Genomic DNA, 20270 nt, shown 5'->3' on the forward strand with positions numbered 1-20270 from the left:
CTCAACTCTGAACCTTTTCGTCCAGAAGACAAAGTTCAGAGTGGAGACACCCCGGACAGTCTTAGCAGCCAGGAGGAATGATGACTTCATCTTAAACTATACTCTTGAAGGATGCCTACTTTCAAATTCCTATCCACCCTTTGTCCAGGAAGTTCCTCCGCTTCAGTCTTGGGGAGCAAGTGTTCCAGTTCAAAGTCATTTGCTTCGGAACAACAGCAGCTCCACAATGTTCACAAGTCTTTACCCTAGTGTTGACATGGGCTCATGCTCAGGGGATTCACCTGTTGAGATATCTCGACGATTGGTCGGTCTAAGCAAGTTCCCAGGAATGGCTGATTCAAAACAGGGATCGTCTTCTCCAGTTTTTTCACAACCTCGGTATTGTGATAAATCTGGAAAAGTCCACTCTTCTTCCAGCCAGAGGATTCTGTACCTGGGAATGGTGATAGATACAGCCTCATTGAGAGTTTCCCTGTCGGACCAGAGGATAGAGAGGTTCAGGACAGTAGCTCACTCCTTCCTTTCGAGGGAGGAGCAGCCAGCTCACCAGTGGCAAGTAGTCCTGAGCCTCTTGACTTCTCTGGAGAAGGTGGGTCCCTCATGGGCATCTTCATATTCGATCCCTGGAGTGGAGACTAAAGGCGTTTTGGTCCCCAACAGGAGACTCCCCTCAGCTCCAGGTCCCTCTGTCGGCAGAGGTGAGAAGCGACCTCCTGTGGTGGTTGGATGACCAGAACCTGACAGTGGGAGTTCCTCTTCATTCGCCCCCTACAGATCTTCATCTGTTTTCGGATGCGTCCTCTGAAGGCTGGGGTGCTCATTTCGGAAAGCTCCTGACTTGTTACTCTCAGATAAAATACTATCCTAATGTTAATGAGAATGAGTTACCAAAAATCAAACTGACTGGATAATTTGAGTGTTTACAGATGAAGATAACATGCTGTCTGAGCTTGGTCTCTTATTTATAAATTGATATAGTTGTCTATCAAAATAGTGTAGAAATTGTTTAAAAACAGAATACTTTGTAAAAGTTAATCATTTTTATTTTCTGGTTTATGAAGAAAAGTCTTTACAAAAATTTGTAAAGTCTGAAGAAATGAGATCAGGATTACAATTGATAAATGGGCTACAGGAACTGAAGCCAGAGACACAAGGTCTAAAACCAACAATAGCTGCAACATTTTCCCCTTCCCTAAGGTAGACATAATAATTACAAGTTGGCTTTATACCTCTAGGCCAAGATTCTTAGCTCTCACACATCTGACCTCTACTCACAGCTAGAAGAAATGTACCGAGATCTCTGTTAGATATTGCTTTGGGGATGAGAAGGTAGACTATTTTTTCCTAATTGCCAAATATTTTATTTGGCTGGATTTTTTGTGGAACTAATGTGGTAAGAGCCCATTCTTCATAACTTAAAACTTGAGTATATGTGAAGTCATCTTCATTGACTGATGAAAAGGCCCTTTTTTTCTTTCAAAGCTGGAAAATTACACTGATAGTGAATGCAAGGTGTTGGGTTGAAGAGGCGAGTTCACTAGACTGGTGACTACTGTATATTATGTTTGAGGGTCCCTCTCACATCAAAAGAAGATGGGGGAAGATCCCAAAGATTCATCTTAATGACCTGGAGTTGGTTCTTGAATGAAGAAGTTACACCAACTGCCTTCTGGTTTGTGACACAAGATGATGATTCCCTCTCTGATTATAACTTTTGGCAGAAACAATGCTTAAATGGAAGGTCATTCAATACTTAAACCCAGAAAGAGACTGTAGAAGACAAGGGTATGGTAATCTCTCCATATTGTCAAAGTTAATGAAATAAGGACCCTAGGATGGAATAGTTCAGCCTACAGGTGATACTATGGAAGTCTGTGGCTCATTACTCAGTAGCTGAATAATTGAATACCACTAAAACAGTGGACCACACAAGAATATACAGCAAAACAATAAAATGTCTAAGGGACAACCAGTAGAACAGTCAGTGGAATTGTGTAGAGAAACCAGTATACTGGTGAATGCCAGCAAAACATGCTAACAGAATGCCAGAACAGCAGTCATTATAAAGACTGAAACACTAGTAGAATGGACAATAGACAATATAACTATGCAAAATTACCAAAGCAGCTACAAAAACAATAAGAATAATTGCAGAAAAGCAAAACCAACATACTTGCCAGTGAAGTGAAGGATGGTGGAATACCAGAACAGCAGACCATCACACCATGTGAATGGTGCTGCTAACACTAGTGTTGTAAGACATTACAGTTTAGTACAAGCTTCTCTCTCAATAAAACAAGCAGCCTACAATCCCCATGTAAACTATGACTGAATGAATCATGAAAGTTAGGCTATAAAGCCAAGCATTGGGGCACTTCAATCATTCAACACTTACGGTATTGAAAAGATGGAGCTGGAGTCGTTATACAGCAAGATACAAAGAGATAAAAAAAATAAATGACATGAGGTACAAGGATCTAAAGGTGAAAATGCATGTTTACCTGACAATCTGTAGCCATTGTAATCTAGAAGATTTTACATATTTTTCATACATATATCCATTTCAAACTCTGGAACCCTGCTGTGGCCCAATCCTACAACGAACCTTACCCAAGTTTTGTTTTTTCTGACCTAACAGTTCAAAAAAGAAGTTTCTACTTATCTTTCCTTGATATGGGGATGCAGCCACTCAATTGAACACTCACTTCACCTAACGATACTTTGTGCCACACTTGGTTGAAATTGATTTAATGGTTCTGAAGAAGTTGAAGATGTGGAATCCTGACTTCAAGCAATAAATATACACATAAATCAAAGAAACTGATCAAGAAACCTCAACTCAACTTTTATGCATCATCCAAGAAACCTTTATATCGACCTAAAATAATGACATCTTATTTCATTGAAAAGTTATATCATATAGCGATCTTTATTGAATTTCACCTCGATACACCACTGTAAAAATCATTTCATGTTAGATGAACTGAAAACTTAAATCTTCTCATATATTTTCCCACTGCTTCTTTTGCTGTCAATGTATTTCATCACTGCTCTTGGAACTACTATTTTGCCTTTTATCCTTGCACAAAATCCATACTTCTGTCCATCAACATCGTTGCAGGTAGTGGAAACAAGCACCACAAAATGTTCTTTGTTCCAATAATAATGTTCAAAAACATAAAAAACAAAATCCATACTTTTGTCCATCAATATCGTTGCAGGAAGTGGAAACAAGCACCACAAAATGTTCTTTGTTCCAATAATAATGTTCAAAAACATGAAAGACTAAGATAAACTAAAAAAAAAATACTTCAAGGTTTTGGCAAGAAATTTAAGTTGGCCTACATTAACCATCTCACTTGATATTTTGAATTTCTCTTTTGTATTTATTTGACAAAATATAAAAAAGGTGCAGGTTTCACGAAGTTCAAAGACTGAGCAAATTGTGATTAGCTTATTTGGATAAATGTCTCTTTACTCTGATGAAATGTCCATCTAGCTATACAGAAGCACCTCAAAAGATGCTATGTCTGATTTTCTGATAATTGACAAAGTCTGTTGAGTAACAAAGACCCTATAATATAGCTTTCACTTGAATATTTTCTAGATATCATACAGCTAACAAGAATTTTGCTAATTCCTAACCTCTAAATTATGCATTCAAATTAAGAGATTTTTAAATAAATTATCATGATAATGCAGCTGGTAAATACAGAAGACTGACGAGATGAGTTTTACTGTATTGTACCATACAACCTTTCAGTCAAATATCAGTTCACGAATTGTCTTTTCACCAAGAAAAACTCACTGAAAAAATACTCAAGAAAACAAAATGTTTACAAAACTAAATTAACAGCATTAGTACTGTGCATGCTCCCCTACATCCAACTACTGTAAAAATATATATGGAAAAAATTCAGGTTAAGGAAGAACTCATGAAGTATGCTGAGCAACCTGACAAGTCATGACTAAAATAAGTTTGGTCAAGAATTACAATGAAAATTCAGTAACAAGAACAGTAGACTTATATTCTGATGGTGAGGTGAAATGACAATGGCTTAGCTATGAAAGTGATGAATAGAATACACTATAGATTTTAAGCCAAAGGCCAAGAGCTGGGACCTATGAGGTCATTCAGCACTGAAATGGAAATTGACAGTAAAAAGATTGTAAGGTGCAAAAGGATGAAAACCTTGTGGTTGCACTAAGAAACAATTTTTAGGAGAGGGTGGAAAGTCAGATGGAAGAAAGAGAATACGAATGAAGGTACAGTAAAAAGAATGAAAGGGGCTGCAACTAGAGGCCAATGGGATGCTGCAAAGAATCGTAAGTAATGCCTACAGTGCACCACATGAGGTGCACTGATGGCACTACCCTCCTACAGGGATGAAAATGGTAATTCTGAAATTTGAGAAATTCACTTGTAGTACTCGTATGGTAACAAAAATCATTCAAACATCAGTGACTGTTACAGCAAATTATTTAATATACATTACATTTACCAAGATATAATGAAAAAATTACAGCTGACCTGAATAGACGTTTTGATAAACCTGCAGTTCAGATCAAGGCCTAACTAGAACTCAAATTCTGCAAATTTTAGTAAAGTACTAACATTAATGAATGTCTCCTTACCATGATTAAATACCCTAAGCCATACAACTTAATAAACTTCTTCTTTATCTTATCAAATATTTTAAATGCCATTTCCCAAACACGGTACCTAACAAGAAAATAATTATGCATTTGTAGACTAGTCTACTAGAACTCTTTCTTTAAATATACACAAAGGAAATTAATTAATATAACCAGACCCCTAGAGAAAGAAAATTATCAATTCATAAACTAATCACTATTCTGCAGTACTTTTAAAGAAAAATGATTGAGCTGCAATTCAAAACTTTCAAGCCATCCCTGCAATCAAGCAGCTACCTTATATACTCGCATATCATGCAACTTTTGAAGACCTAATTTTGAAGCTAATTTTAAGGGGGTTGCATCATACACGAGGTATAAAATTGGTATGTAATATTCACATATTAGTATCATATAAAAAAATACTGAATACAGTATGCATCTTTTCCATGGATCTTTTAAAAAGTTATGATTTACTTCACTGTAACCAATAATACTGTTTGTACAGTATTCTCATATCACTATTGTATTTTAAATACAAACATAGCAACCATGCGCCATTTGCATTGTTTAGGTTTTTGTGAAACAACGATACCATTCATGAATTTTTGTTTAAAGATAATCATGGGGAAAGTTTCATTCCATCTGCTACACATGTTAAAACAACAGTACAATGTGTTCTTTCATTCCCAGTAGTTTTGATTGAAATATTTTTCTCTCCAATTTTATTTACAGTCGAGTTTGATGGTATATCGAAGTTTAGGGGAGTTTCATCCATGCTGCCAATGCACAATAATTTATAGTTATTAGGCTCGAACATTGTTAGTTTTCTCAGCTTAAATTTAGCAGTACTGTATATTTCCTTGCCGATCTTTTCTCCATAGTGAATAAGGGTATACTGTACTGTAATGTAAAAATATATCAGTCCTTTTCTACTTAACGTCATTTATAACAAACACAGTAATTATTTACTATTGTACAATGGTTGAAATGCAAGCAAAACAGCTGTTGTTATCCATTCGGTTGTTCATACCAAAACAGCTGTTTCTCACTTGGTTGTTTTTAAGTGTGTGCATGTTTATGCAATGAGTATAGCATTACTAACGATACTTTTATCATCCTCTTTTACTTTTTTAACTTATTTAACTAGATGGGATAAAGAGTTGGAGGAAAAGAGGTTAGTCTTTTGTAATTTGGTCTCAAAAAATTACTTCGGATGATATGTGACACAAAATACTTGATAAAATAACTTTTTATGGGTGAAAAATTGGGGGTTGCATGATACTCAAGATTGTGCATTACACAAATACAGGCAGTCCCCGGTTGACAACGGGCTCGGTTAATGGTGATCTGGTTTTACAGGGCTTGTCTAGCGCCGAAAATTGTCAATTTTCTGCGCCGAAAATCGCCAATTTCCACTTACTGGCACCGATAATTGGGTATTGGCGCCGATAAAATACCTAACAATGGCGGCGATAACTGAAAATTAGGTAAATCGTGAAAAGCACTGAAAATCGCCAATTTTCAATTATCATCACACCCTCAGAACGAAACCCCCGCCGATAACTGGGGACTGCCTGTATATACAGAAAGTCTCCAGTTATCGGCAGGGGTTCTGTTCTGAGGGTGTGATGATAACCGAAAATCGCCAATTTTCGGTTATCATCACACCCTCAGAACGGAACCCCCGCCGATAATTGGGGACTGCCTGTATATACAGGAAGTCTCCAGTTATCGGAGGTCTATGTTATTGACGATCCACTATAGTAAAACCTAATACAAGCTTTTGTCTGTCAAATCCCAGTATGGTAGGCTAAATCTGTGTGTTCTTTTTAAACTTTCCAACTAGTAACTCTTTAATAATTTTGCTGCACCTACTATGGTCTCTTATCTGTTGGATATAAATACAGAGATTCAAATTGTGTATCAGGGGGTGTATGGAAAAAATTATCTGCAAAAGATATGCCAGAATCCTTCTTTTTACCACAATTAGATATGGTCAATTTGCAATTTTATCATCTTATAATAGTTCAGTAGAGCCATTGTTTATAATCGCCAACCAGTACTTATGCTAATGATGATGACTGCAACTGATCAACCCCAAATTCTGCATAAATACACTTTTCATTTCCTCATTTCCTAACTGTCAACTTATAGTTTTTACCTTTTTAGTGTGGATGACCAATTATAAAAGCCAAACTTGCCCTAAAGACAAAGAATCCATAATACAATTTATTCCTATGTAGAGTGAGAAATGCTTAGATCAGAAGACAATCTCATAACTGCTTCCTCTCACATTTACTTTTGTGTATAACAAAAAATTTTTTTTTCCACTTCTGTAAATTTATTTAAATAAAAAAAGATACACAAATAACTATTGATAATAAGCTAATACACACTTGAAAATTTTGCCCATTACTCCAGTTAATTTCTGCTGAATGGCAGCCCATGTTTTCTTCAATCTGTATAATTTCTAGTTCACAAATCAGAATATACATTTTATCTACTAAATGTCTGTAAGGCACCCACCCTGGTTGAGTAAGGTCATTGAATTAATATCTAAGTTCTACACACAAAATTCAAGTCACATGTTAAACTTGCTTATTACTTGATATCAGAGGATATTTCAACACTTCCACAATATTAAACACAAAATGTAAAAACTTACCTGTGTAGCTTCTCCAAACTAATTTCAAACTGTTATATTTTCATTCAAGTAGGGATTTACAACTCCAATTAAAATCATAATTTAAAGCACTAATTTTCATGAATTCATTAATAAGCTTTACTTAATGGATTGTTTGACTTAGTAATTTGGGAAAGACATACTTTACAGCACAATATTACTTTATTATATTTTCAATACAATTAATGCACTACAATTTGGCAAGTTGTGATATATTTTCTAAACAGAAAACCACTAGGCAAAACTTACCCTTGACTGGTCTGTGCGGGAGTACTGTCCACTCCATTATGATTCCTAGTATTTACATCACTACCAGTAGTGTTAAAGTTTCCCAGCAAATCCACTGCTTGAGTTGGGGTTGTGTCCATGGGCACTGGGGAATCCCCATTAATGTGTGGCTCGTCCAGTTTCACAGAAGCTACACTACTTATAACATTATCCACCACAATGTTTTCAGTTTTTGAAACAGTTTGTTCTACGGAAGTAGCTAGTGTATTCTCAACTTTAGTTGTTGGCTGGGATTTAGACATAGCACTGCTAACTTCCTCAGCAGATAAGCCGCTAGATGTCTGTGAAACACCACCACTCTGTGCAGGTTGCGAGGCAGCATCACTGTTTAAATTATTTCCATCTACTGACTGCCCACTTTGGGCTTCAACAACAGCTTCAAGGTTGTTGATCATAGAGTCAGTCATACTAACACTCATGTCAATATCAAAACCTTTAGACTCTTCTGATGGAGTTTTGGATTCAGTCTGAAATAAAGTAAAGCTACATTCAGTAGGAGAAAATAATTAGCTATTTATAAACAAAATTAAAAATGAAAACAAAAGTCATGACTTGAAGCTGAAGCTCTGTCCCTCTACTGGAAACATACATAGCACTGTATCCAACTAAAGACGATGTCAAAATAATTTTTTTCTATAAAGTTTTACCAAATTACAATCGAACTACACTCAAAGAAAATACAAATTTCTGGAAACACAAAAGTGAGTCATCCACTGATTTTACATCTTACTTAAAATATCATTATTTTATAATGCAGACTTCCCTTCCCACCTCAAAAATGTAGGGTCTTTATACAACTCTTCAGCAGCCAAAATTGTGGGAAATCTCTGAGAGATCACTAATCCAATAAATAACCTAAAAAAAAAAATCTCAAATTGTACTAACATATAGCTAAACAATGAAAAGAATTACTGATTTTGTTAAAGAGAAAATTGTTTTAACTGGAATAAAAACAGCATTTAAAAATAGCATTTTATGCTTAAATCCTTATATCAAAATTTGATTGACTATCACCCTATAGAAAACTACCATGGGAATTTTTCATGCAACTTTTCAGGTAACTTGCTTTCCCTGCTGCTAAGTTCGCAATTTTGGATCACTGGCAAAAAAAATTATCCTTGTAGTTCAGATGAAAGTTTCTTCTCACCATAAATCAAAATAAAAAAATGAACTCTGCTAAAAGTCTTTATTAACTGAAATTCATTAGCAAAATACATATACACAATACAAAATAACAGAAAGTTTAGTTTCATCTGAAAGCATGCCCATGACACTTCTTTGCATTAGGTAGTATCAGTTACCTCAAAACACACTGACTGTGAAATGGACGTTGAGAGAACAGTAAGAGAATAGCTGCAACATGGATGAAATGGAGAGAAACACCTTGATTACTAGTATATACAAAAAAAGCAGTCCCACTTGCAGAGAGAGGCAGAAAAGATGTATGATGGGTGTATGAAGCCTGTGGAGGTTTTGAAATGGTTGACCTTAAAATGTTACCCTTTAAGAATTTGGGGATGAGTAAAAACAATTGGCCTGTGCCAGAACACTCACCCCTCACTGACTGAGTGAAAATGCTTAGCAGTAATTTTCTTTGATCATTCTGTGTAATATTATACTTCATGCTGCATTGATGAATTTGATGTCATTTTCAGCCGAGGGGTTGAAATGTATCATATGTTTAAAAAATGCAAAAAAAAAAAAAATAAATAAATAAAAACATCAATATCACAAGTAAAAGTTAGCCCAGAAAAATTCATGATAAATAGCAGAAAACAGATATCCAATCTATGTTAACACAGTGTAAAAGTATGAAAACTACCTTTCCAATGACATAAAATTCATTAATATTTGAGATACACATGATACCACAAAGAGCATTAGAAAACTGCAAAATATAATTGAGTGGCATGTTGCCAAGCACAATAATATTTTGTGACTTTTTCTGTCTTTAAATCTTACCCTTTCTTAAACTTTATAAACACATTTCTGGGTTTGACCTGTGTCACCCGGTGAAATAACCATTAAGCACTTATTTCTAGGTATAAGTATTGCTAAAAGTACCAGAGAAAAAAGCTATCAGGAATGCTGGGGTTACTATCCCCCGTTCGATCATCTATTAATCAAAATAGATGTCGGTATACACAAAGGGTGAGTGTGTGTTCCCACTGCCACAGGCCTCTGCCCTGTAGAGATTCCAAATCTCAAAAACCCCGGAAAGTGAGGGGCCGTCACATACCCAACGCTCACTGCCCAGCCAACCAACACCTCAGCCGCCATATTGGTCTCATTCCATTTTAGCACGTTGGTTCAGTTCATTGTGTCTTTCTCTTGTGCTGCTTTCTGACCCATATTTACGCTACTCATGTCATCCGTTCAGTAATTCTCTGCTTCCAAGTTAAGTTCCATCTTCTTTTGGGGTTTTTTGTTATTGAGGCCTCTTATTTAACCTTTAATTCAATAATTACGGGGTTAAATAACTCAGGCGTTCCTCCGCGTTCGCCTCGCCTCGGCCATGTTTGGCCTTTGTTTTCTTATAGCCTAAGCAGTGAGATTCTGCTTGTGTTTTACACAGTTATATATTTTAATTACGTTATTTATTATTTCTGCCCCTTCAGAAAGTTCTTTTTGGACGAATTGTCCTTTCGTCGGCGGGGGATGTTGTGCCCGTATCTTAGCGAAACTAGGCTATTTGGGGAGGCTTCCCCCTCTCGCCTTTATGATCGTAAATATTCCTTTTTCGTGGGCACCTTCCTCTCGCGGCGAAGGGATACATTCTCCAAGATGGTACAGTACTGCTATTGATTTTCATGATATGTACGGTGATGGATGACATGTATATTTTTGGATTAAAAATGTTTTTGATTCAGCGTTAGGGTCGGCCATTTTACGTATCACCCGTGTCCAACATGTCGCGAGCTGTTAGGCCCTCTCTTTAGCACGAGTCTTTATATTTTTTGTGTATTTCTGTGCATTTGTTTTATATACAGTTATATTTTATATCATTTGGTTAACTTTTCGTAGTACTTAAAGTCAAGTAGTTTATTTGTTGGGTATTCAGGCCTAGCCCTCTCGTCCGCAATCGGAGGGTTAGGCTACTTAGGTTAGGCGCCTTTCATGATTCTCATGCTCCCTAGCTCCCCCGACCATGTCGTTTTGAGGCTTGGAGGGAGGTGTTGGTTGGTTGAGGGAGTTCCTCGTTCTCTTGGTCCACCTGACCATACCGTCATGTTTTGGAGGGTGTCATTAGGCTTTGGAGACCCCCCCCACCCCTCCCCTGTTTGGCCTACCTGACCAGACCAGTTGGTTTTCGAGAGGTAGGTTAGAATAGGGAGGGTCTCCTCATTACTTAGCCTTCTACCCGTCCAGGCTGTCGGCGTTGGAGGGTGGCCAGACCTTGCGTGGAATTTCTCTCCCCCCCCTTCCATACCTCTGTTACCTTCTCCCAAGTCAAAAAGTTTTGACGTGGGGAGGGGGGGGTCTGGGGTCGTAGGTTGCACGGTCTTTTTCATGTTGTTAGCCTAGCCTTTCCTTACCCACTCTTTAACATTTGGCGGGTGTCTCTAGTTTCTCCCTGTGTGAGGGACATCGGTCTCCATGGCCGACACCCCGTGGGGAGTTCCTATAAGTGTCAAGGGGGTTTTTCCCACCCACCTGTCCACCGCCTCTCGACCCCTCCATTTGTTCCTTCCTCCCTGTTCCTTAGCATTTGGCGTGTGATCTTGACTTCTCCCCGCGCGAGGGACGTTGGTCTCTTATGTCCGGCACCCCGATGATCATTGGAAATCTTTAGCTGAGAGGATGCAGAACCAGGAGAACGTGCTCTCTGGGTTCATGCGCTCTGGAGTGGCGGCTCAAACGTACGCCGTTCCGGATGCCTCCAGCCTTCCTCCCTTTGATAAGGGAAACCCTTGGCGTCTGGCTCTTCATGCCCCTCGGCATGAAGATACCCTTACAATTGAAGGCTTGGGTACACGCAGCTTGGAAGAATTGGAGTTCTTCCCACCCAACCTGGTGCCTCCCTACCAAGGCTATGCCAGACTTACCGAAGAGGCTTGGATCAGATCAGACAAAGTCCCCAAGGAGACAGTTATTTTTCCTAGGGACCAAGCCCAATCCGCCTTGCTGCGCACTCTCACGGAGTGGGAGGCGGAGAACACCAAACTGACCCCCTTCAAAGGGACCTTCACTATGTTCTCATTGCGTGATGCTGTCCCTACTCCCTGCATGTCTAAGGTAGCCTTGCTGACTTGTCAGGCAGGCATCGAGGGTAAACCGCTGCCTCAACTCCGGGAGACAGATTCTACTTCTCGTCTTCCCCGGAGATTCGGAATTTTGGTTGGGAGCTCCAGCCACGTTCACGGTGGGCAAACTCGACCCCGAGTGCGCTTCATCTCTATTCAGTGAACAGCTTCTAAAAGCTGAATTTGAGGCCAGGTGCAGATTGAGTCGCTCCATGAATTCTTTGTGCCTGACAGAGGCAACAGCGGTTACTTATAACGAAGAACCTTTCTTCCAGGTCCTAACCAAATCCCTGTTGGCAGGATTCCAGGCGGACCTGTATGACTTTATCGTGGCGAGGGTGAATTGCTGCAAACACATTTTCGCGGACGCCACCATAAGGCATGAGCCCAATAGGCTCGTGAAGAGCTCTATTTGGGGCGCCAACATCTTCCCCGAGAGTGAAGTGAATAATGTCCTGGCGGAGGCAACCAGGGCAAATCAAAGCCTCCGCTCCCGCTGGGGTCTCCCTTTCAAAAGGAAGGCCACCGAGTCTGCCGGATCTCAAGCTAAATCGGGGAAAAGGTTCAGGAGGTACAGAAGACCTCACACCCAGACCGTGATGCAGGCTGTACCGGTCTCCCAGGTCGGTCAGCCTTCAACTTCAAAGGCCCAGCCTCAACAACAGTTTGTGCTGATGCAGCCTGCTCAGCATACCCTTGCTTCCCCAACCTTCGTGACGTCTCCGGCTTTCAACACCTCGTTTGAAAGCCAGGGGGCATTTCGGGGCTTTAACAGGAATGCAAGGGGAAGCAGAGCCAGAGCCTCCTTCAGAGGTAGGCTGCGTCACGTTCCCTCTCTCGAGGGAGAGGAGGCCGGGGCAGTAGAGGAGGTAAGCCCTCTCCCGTCCAATGAGTTTTCTCAGGTAGGCGAGAGGTTGTATCTTTTTCGGGACCGATGGACCTTCAGTCCGTGGGCCCACAGCATAGTCTCCAAAGGTCCGGGATGGAGTTGGAGCAAAGGTCCTCCTCCACTAGTCAGATTCCATCAGTCCCCATCCAAAGCTCTCCTGGACTTTGTAAAGGACCTGCTTCACAAGAGGGCTATAAAGAAAGTGAGACACCTGAAATTTCAAGGCAGACTGTTCAGCGTTCCGAAGAAAGGCTCCAGTCAGCAAAGAGTAATCTTAGACTTGTCTCGTCACAATCTTTACATTCAATGCGACAAATTTCGCATGCTTACAATCTTGCAGGTGCGGACCCTACTTCCTCGTGGAGCCGTCACCACCTCTATAGATCTTTCAGATGCATATTATCACATCCCGGTTGCGAGAAACTTCTCTCCTTACCTAGGGTTCAGACTAGGAAAACAGGCCTACTCATTCAGAGTCATGCCATTCGGGCTCAACATAGCGGCCAGAATCTTCACCAAACTGGCAGAAACAGTAGTTCAGCAGTTACGGTCCCAGGGGATCATGTTAGCTGCATACCTGGACGATTGGATAATTTGGGCATCCAACGCCGAGGAATGTCGGAGAGCAACAGCCATAGTGATCAACTTTCTGGAATCCCTAGGCTTCCAAATAAACAGGGAGAAATCCCGCCTAGTTCCGGAGGCTCGATTTCAGTGGCTAGGAATCCAATGGGATCTGGACTCACACAATCTGTCTCTTCCGCCAGCCAAAAGGAGGGAAATAGCCAAAGCCACCAGGCAGTTCCTCAAAAACAGGAAAGCCACTCGCCGTACCCAGGAAAGAGTCCTGGGTTCTCTTCAGTTTGCATCTGTTACAGCCCTGCTTCTGAAAGCCAAACTGAAAGATATAAACAGAGTGTGGCAGAGATGAGCCAACATCAAACTCAGAGACAAGGTGTCCTTAATTCCGCTAGTGTTGAGGAAAAGACTTCGGCCATGGTCGACGGTCAAGAGTCTATCAAGGTTAGTACCCCTCCAGTTTCCTCCTCCATCACTGGTGATTCACACAGACGCTTCTCTAAGCGGGTAAGGAGGATATTCTCAACACAGAAAAATTCAAGGAACGTGGTCCACAATGTTCCGCCAGTTCCATATCGACATTCTCGAAGCAATGGCAGTATTTCTAACTCTGAAAAAACTTCGTCCATCCAGACAGATCCATATCAGGCTGGTTCTGGACAGTGCAGTAGTAGTGCATTGTATAAACAGGGGGGGCTCCAAGTCGAGCCGGATCAATCAAGTGATGATAGCAATTTTCTCCCTGGCAAGAAAGCACCGTTGGCACTTATCAGCTACCCATCTGGCAGGTGTCCGGAATGTCATTGCGGATTCTCTATCCAGGACAACTCCGCTGGAGTCGGAATGGTCTCTGGACAAAACGTCATTCAAGTGGATTCGACGTCAGGTACCAGGTCTCCAGGTAGATCTGTTTGCCACAGAGAGCAAGCACAAACTTCCATGTTACGTTGCTCCCAATCTGGACCCTCTTGCTCACTCCACAGAACATGTGGCAGAAAATCTATCTGTTTCCACCAATAAACCTGTTGATGAAAGTTTTGCACAAGCTCAGGTCATTCAAGGGTCAAGTGGCCCTGGTAGCACCCAACTGGCAAGAGCAGTTGGTTTCCTCTTCTTCTAGAGGTTGAAACTCCGGTGTATTCAAATACCCAGGCCAAAGTTGACTCAAATAGTACAAACTCGGACTGTGTCAGCTTCCTCAAGAATTCTAAATGCCCTGGCTTTGTGGACTTCATGAAATTCGCTGCTCAGAGAGGTGCTAATATTGATCCTGTTAATACATTGTTCTTAGAATCAGATAAAAGGGACTCTACTCTCAGACAGTACGATTCAGCAGTTAAAAGGTTAGCATTATTCCTGAAAGAATCTGAAGCTAAAGTGATGACCACGAATCTGGCAATATCGTTCTTCAGGTCATTATTTGAAAAAGGGCTGGCTTCTAGTACTATTACTACAGCAAAGTCAGCTTTAAAAAAGATATTTTTACATGGTTTCAATATTGACTTAACGGACTCATACTTTTCATCAATCCCTAGAGCATGCGCTCGTTTGACACCAGCAACCCGTCCACATACGGGTTCTTAAATGACGTACTGAAATTAGCATCGGACACTGATAATGAGCAGTGTCCATATTTGAGTCTGTTAAGGAAAACATTCTTAATTAGCCTAGCTTCAGGTGCCAGAATTTCTGAACTGTCCGCTCTCTCTAGAGAACCGAACCATGTTGATTTCCTCCTGTCAGGAGAAGTTCTACTATCCCCGGATCAAAAATTTTTAGCTAAGAATGAAGATCCACAAGATAGATGGTCCCCTTGGAAGGTTATCCCCCTTCCACAGGATCCGTCCTTATGCCCAGTCACTACTTTGAAGGCTTATTTACATAGAACTTCTAATATAATGTCTGGTCCTCTTTTTGTCAGGGAAAAAGGAGGAACCCTTTCCTTAAAGGCCATCAGACAACAAATACTATATTTTATTAAACAAGCTAACCCAGATTCAGTACCTAAGGTTCATGATATCCGAGCAGTGGCCACCTCCACTAATTATTTTCATAATATGAACTTTGAGGAGCTTAAAAAATATACGGGTTGGAAATCACCATCAGTGTTCAAACGCCACTATCTTAAATCACTGGAGGCTCTAAAATTTTCTACAGTGGCTGCAGGAAGCATTGTCCCTTCCGCCCTAGATTAACATATGCAATCTTAATTATCCTGTCCTTTTCTCTCTCACCTACCTGCCTCGTTTACTTACCTTGCCATCTATTCTTAGGTCAGGCATGCTTCACAGCTTGACTCCTGACCATGTTATGTTGTACAGTTATTATCTTTGTTAGCATTTAAGTGTCTTGGTATTTCCAGTATTTTGTACATATTTGCCCCTTGTTATTGACAATGTCTTATGTATTGTTAATCATGTCATATTTTTGCTACTGGAATAATTAAACTCAGTTTGTACTGATAGTTTTATTTATCTCCATCTCAGTAATTGTTTAGGGGTTTCACCAAGCTTTGTATGATTCTCTGTTACTATTTCACACCGGGTGACACAGGTCGAACCCAGAAAAGGGATTTTGACAAAGGAAAAATCTATTTCTGGGGGAAGACCTGTGTCACCTGGTGACCCACCCATATTCTCCGTTTCCCCCCCTAGTAGACATACCAAGCTTGGGGGGTGGGTGATAACCTGGAATGAGACCAATATGGCGGCTGAAGTGTTGGTTGGCTGGGCAGTGAGTGTTGGGTATGTGACGGCCCCTCACTTTCCGGGGTTTTTGAGATTGGGAACCTCTACAGGGCAGAGGCCTGTGGCAGTGGCAACACACAATCACCCTTTGTGTATACCGACATCTATTTTGATTAATAGATGATCGAACTGGGGGTAGTAACCCCAGCATTCCTGATAGCTTTTTTCTCTGGTATTTTTAGCAATACTTATACCTAGAAATAAGTGCTTAATGGTTATTTCACCAGGTGACACAGGTCTTCCCCCAGAAATAGATTTTTCCTTTGTCAAAATCCCTTCTCTAGCCTCCTATTGTATGTTTTAATTTTAGCTGTACATGTTTGACTGTACACATATCAGACAGAGATCATAATGAATGCTTTTGTTTTTAACACTGTTTTGTAACTTTATATAAAACCTAAAGGAATGAAAAGACCAAATAAAGCGAGAAAACGACAAACATACATCATAACCTCATGAGTTTTATATTTATTACTACTTATTGACATTAATTTTTAATTTTTATTTCTGTAACATTCAGCATATCCAAGAAAGGATGAAGAAATCACGGCATTTAGTAGACACTGTGAATAATACAATATATATATATATATATATATATATATATATATATATATATATATATATATATATATATATATATATATATATATATATATATATACACATACACACACATACATACACATATATATACAATAAACCCTCATATTTGCATTCTCACGATTCGCGGACTCACTTATTTGCGGATTTCTCCGTGGAATATATATACACGTTGTTTGTGGAAAATTCGCCCATTCGCGTTATTTTTCACTGAGAAATATTCACTAATTATTGTATTTTCATATTTTCTTGACTAAATGCACTTTTTGTGACAAAAATATAAATATTAAAATACTCAGTTATAAGCATTTTTAGAGATTTTATTTTGTTTGAACAATCAAAATGGGCAGTTCTAAGCACTTATAGAGGGGTTTTAAGTATTCACGGATTTTAGCTATTTGCGAGGGGGTGTGGTACGCATCCCCAGCGAATATGTGAGGTTTACTGTATATATAAATATACATATACATGTATATGTACATATATTTATGTATATTTGTATATATATATATATATATATATACACACACACACACACATACATACAGTGAACCCCCGTATTTGTGGGGGATGCGTACCAGACCCCCCGTGAATAGCTAAAACCCACGAATACTTAAAGCCCCTCTAAAAATACTTAGAACTGCCCATTTTGATAGTTTAAACACAAGAAAAATCTTTTAAAAATGCTTATACCTGAGTATTTTAATAGTTTTATCACAAAAAGTGCATTTACTCATGAAAATTATATGAAAATACAGTAATCTGTGAATATTTCTCAGTGAAAAATACCGCAAATGGGCAAATTTTCCGTGAATAATGGCTAGATATATTCCACAGAGAAACCCACGAATGCATGAGTCAGCGAATCATGAGAACGCGAATATGGGGGTTTACTATGTGTGTATATATGTGTGTGTATATATATATATATATATATATATTATATAATATATATATATATATATATATATATATATATATATATATATATATATATATATATATATATATATATATATATATATATATATATATATATATATATATATATACACATACATACACACACACGTAGCTTTTCGGTATACAAATTTAATTCGTTCCAAGCTCTAATTTGTATGTCGAAATGTTCGTATATCGATCCGAATATTCCCATAAGGAATACTGGAAATTCAATTAATTCATCCCACAGTCAAGAATTTCCCCCATATCACCCCTATGTACCCACTTTAATACTTATTTGAAGCACATGCACAATATTATTATTTATGATAACCATATTCAACAAAATAAATAAAAGAATACAGCATTTCACAATAAAATTTTAACATAAAAGATGAACAAAATTACGTCACCGTGGTGATGAACAGCTGACTTGAGATAAGGGAGGGAGCGTTTAGCTATGGAGGGAAGGAGAAAAGACAGTAAAAACAGTACTGTACTGTATGTATGTAAAAGCAATAACAATTCATGTAAAAAATAAAAGAATAAATTTAACAATGATACAATATAAAAACAATCAAATGCAATAGAGTAACAATAAAAATCAAAAGAGAATCTTACCGTGAGTGAGTGTTTGGGACAGAGCTAGTGAGGCAGTAGAGAGAGGTGAGGGAGGGGATGGTGGTGGTGGGTTATCAGGTGGGAAATGGGGGTCCACTTCCCACTTACTTCCTAGATGTGCCACTGGGACCAGGCTCGGTTGATTTTTCTTTTTCACTGTTTTGCCTGTTTCCTTTCACTTACAGTTGATTCGTCAGAATCACTTCCTTTTGTTATGGTAAAATACCTCTTGAGTGACACTTGCTTTTGCGATTTTTTAAGCACTCTAAAAATAACTCATCGCCTCATCATCAAGCAAACTGGCGCCATGCTCTGCTTCTGCGCGCCTTGGATTGTTTTTCTACAAATTTCTTAGATTTTTCCACATTTCACACCACTTCCTGATTTCTGTGGATGACAGTGGCAAAGTCAGCGCAGTTTTCACCTCATCCTCGGATGAAGAAAGTTCCTCTAACTCACCTCTCTTTGTCTCTTCGAGCATCTCCTTCAATTCAGCCACTGTAAACTCCTCGTTGTGTTCATCAATCAGTTCGTTTAACTATTCGTGGTCTACCTCCAGCCCCATGGTTTTGCCAAATGACACGCTCTCCTCTAAAGTTTGGTCCTCATGAATGAAATCTTCGAAGCCATGTTCAAGAACACAGTCAGGCCATAGTTTTCTCCGTGCAGAATTGAGCGTTCTTTTTGTGATGCCCTGCCATGCTTTATTAATGAGCTTTAAGCAGCAGATGATATCAAAATGCTCCTTCCAAAACTCCTTAAGGGTCAGGTTCGTTGCTTCAATAAAATCGAAGCATCTTTTAAGCAGAGCCTTAGTGTAGAGTTTTTTAAAGTTGGATATGACCTGCTGATCCATGGGCTGGAGTATGGGGGTGGTACTGGAAGGGAGGAACACAATGTCGATGAAGTCATGTCCTTCAGATGGGCAGGTGCGTTGTCCATTACAAGTACAGCTTTGAGTGGGAATCCATCTTCTTCTAAATGACTTTTTATAGTTGGGCAGCAAACTTCGTTCAACCACTGCAAGAACAAAGCCTGTGACCCAGGCTTTATTGTTGGACTTCCACATGACACCCAGCTGCCTCTTCTGCACATTACGTTTTTTAAATGCTCATGGATTCTTGGAATGATAAACCAGCAATGGCTTTATTGTCTGAACCACCAATGCATTAGCACAGAACAAAAGTGTAAGGCAGTTTTTCACTGGCTTATGTCCTGGCATTTTCTTTTCTTCGGATGCAATATAGGTCTTCTTTGGGATCTTCTTCCAAAAAAGACCTGTCTCATCACAGCTGAATACTTGTTGGGGCTAGTAGCCCTGAGAATCCACGAAACTTTTAAACTTCTCAACATACTCTTTGGCTGCCTTTGTATCTGCACTCGCAGCCTTCCCGTGCCGGACAACTGACCTTACCCCGTTTCATAAATTTTTGGAACCATCCATGGCTTGCCTTGAATTCCATTTCTTAAGAAGGACCTGGCAAGTCCTTGGCAACTTCTCCATAAATGGTCAAGGCTGTCTGCGAAATCATGGCTTGATTCACAGTATCTCCAGAGAGCTCTTTCTGCCTCAGCCGGAAAAACAGCAATGTCTCCATTTCTTCCATCCCTTGCGAGAGCTGCTTAAACAATATTCTTGTTACTCCTACTGCACTGTCTAATGCCTTAATTTCCTCTTTCTTCTTTATAATGGTACATATCGTCAGCATAGATCTGCCATATTCTCGAACTAAGTCAGACATACGTGTGCCAGCCTCATGCTTGGAGATCATTTCTTTCTTAATTTCAACAGTTAAAGACTCCTTTTTCTTCATCACTTCCTTAACAGGCTTCTTCTTCATGTATGGCATTGTTATTCCCAATTATTAATCACAATATAATAGCAAAAATATGATGCGATAAAGTTATGCAAAGCCTCAGCCACAAGCACAAACATGAACTTAAGGTACAATTTAGACTAGTGCAGATCAACGAGTTTGTGTCAGGGTCATGAGGCAAATGAGGTCGATTAAGGACTTTTCAAGACCTACTTTGAT

At 39.4% G+C, this 20270-nt stretch overlaps 1 protein-coding gene across 50 annotated transcripts in view; it reads right to left on the reverse strand.

Moving 5' to 3' along the window:
- LOC136836475 (ensconsin-like) overlaps positions 1–20270 on the reverse strand; it is a 652260-nt gene that overhangs the window by 17882 nt on the left and 614108 nt on the right. For all 50 annotated transcript variants that reach the window (XM_067100793.1, XM_067100801.1, XM_067100795.1 and 47 more), the window contains one exon: positions 7571–8076. In XM_067100793.1, coding sequence (XP_066956894.1) covers positions 7571–8076 — 506 coding nt within the window. The remainder of the gene's footprint in view (positions 1–7570; positions 8077–20270) is intronic.

This window comes from Macrobrachium rosenbergii, chromosome 56, assembly GCF_040412425.1.
Source record: "Macrobrachium rosenbergii isolate ZJJX-2024 chromosome 56, ASM4041242v1, whole genome shotgun sequence".
Lineage (NCBI taxonomy): Eukaryota > Metazoa > Arthropoda > Malacostraca > Decapoda > Palaemonidae > Macrobrachium > Macrobrachium rosenbergii.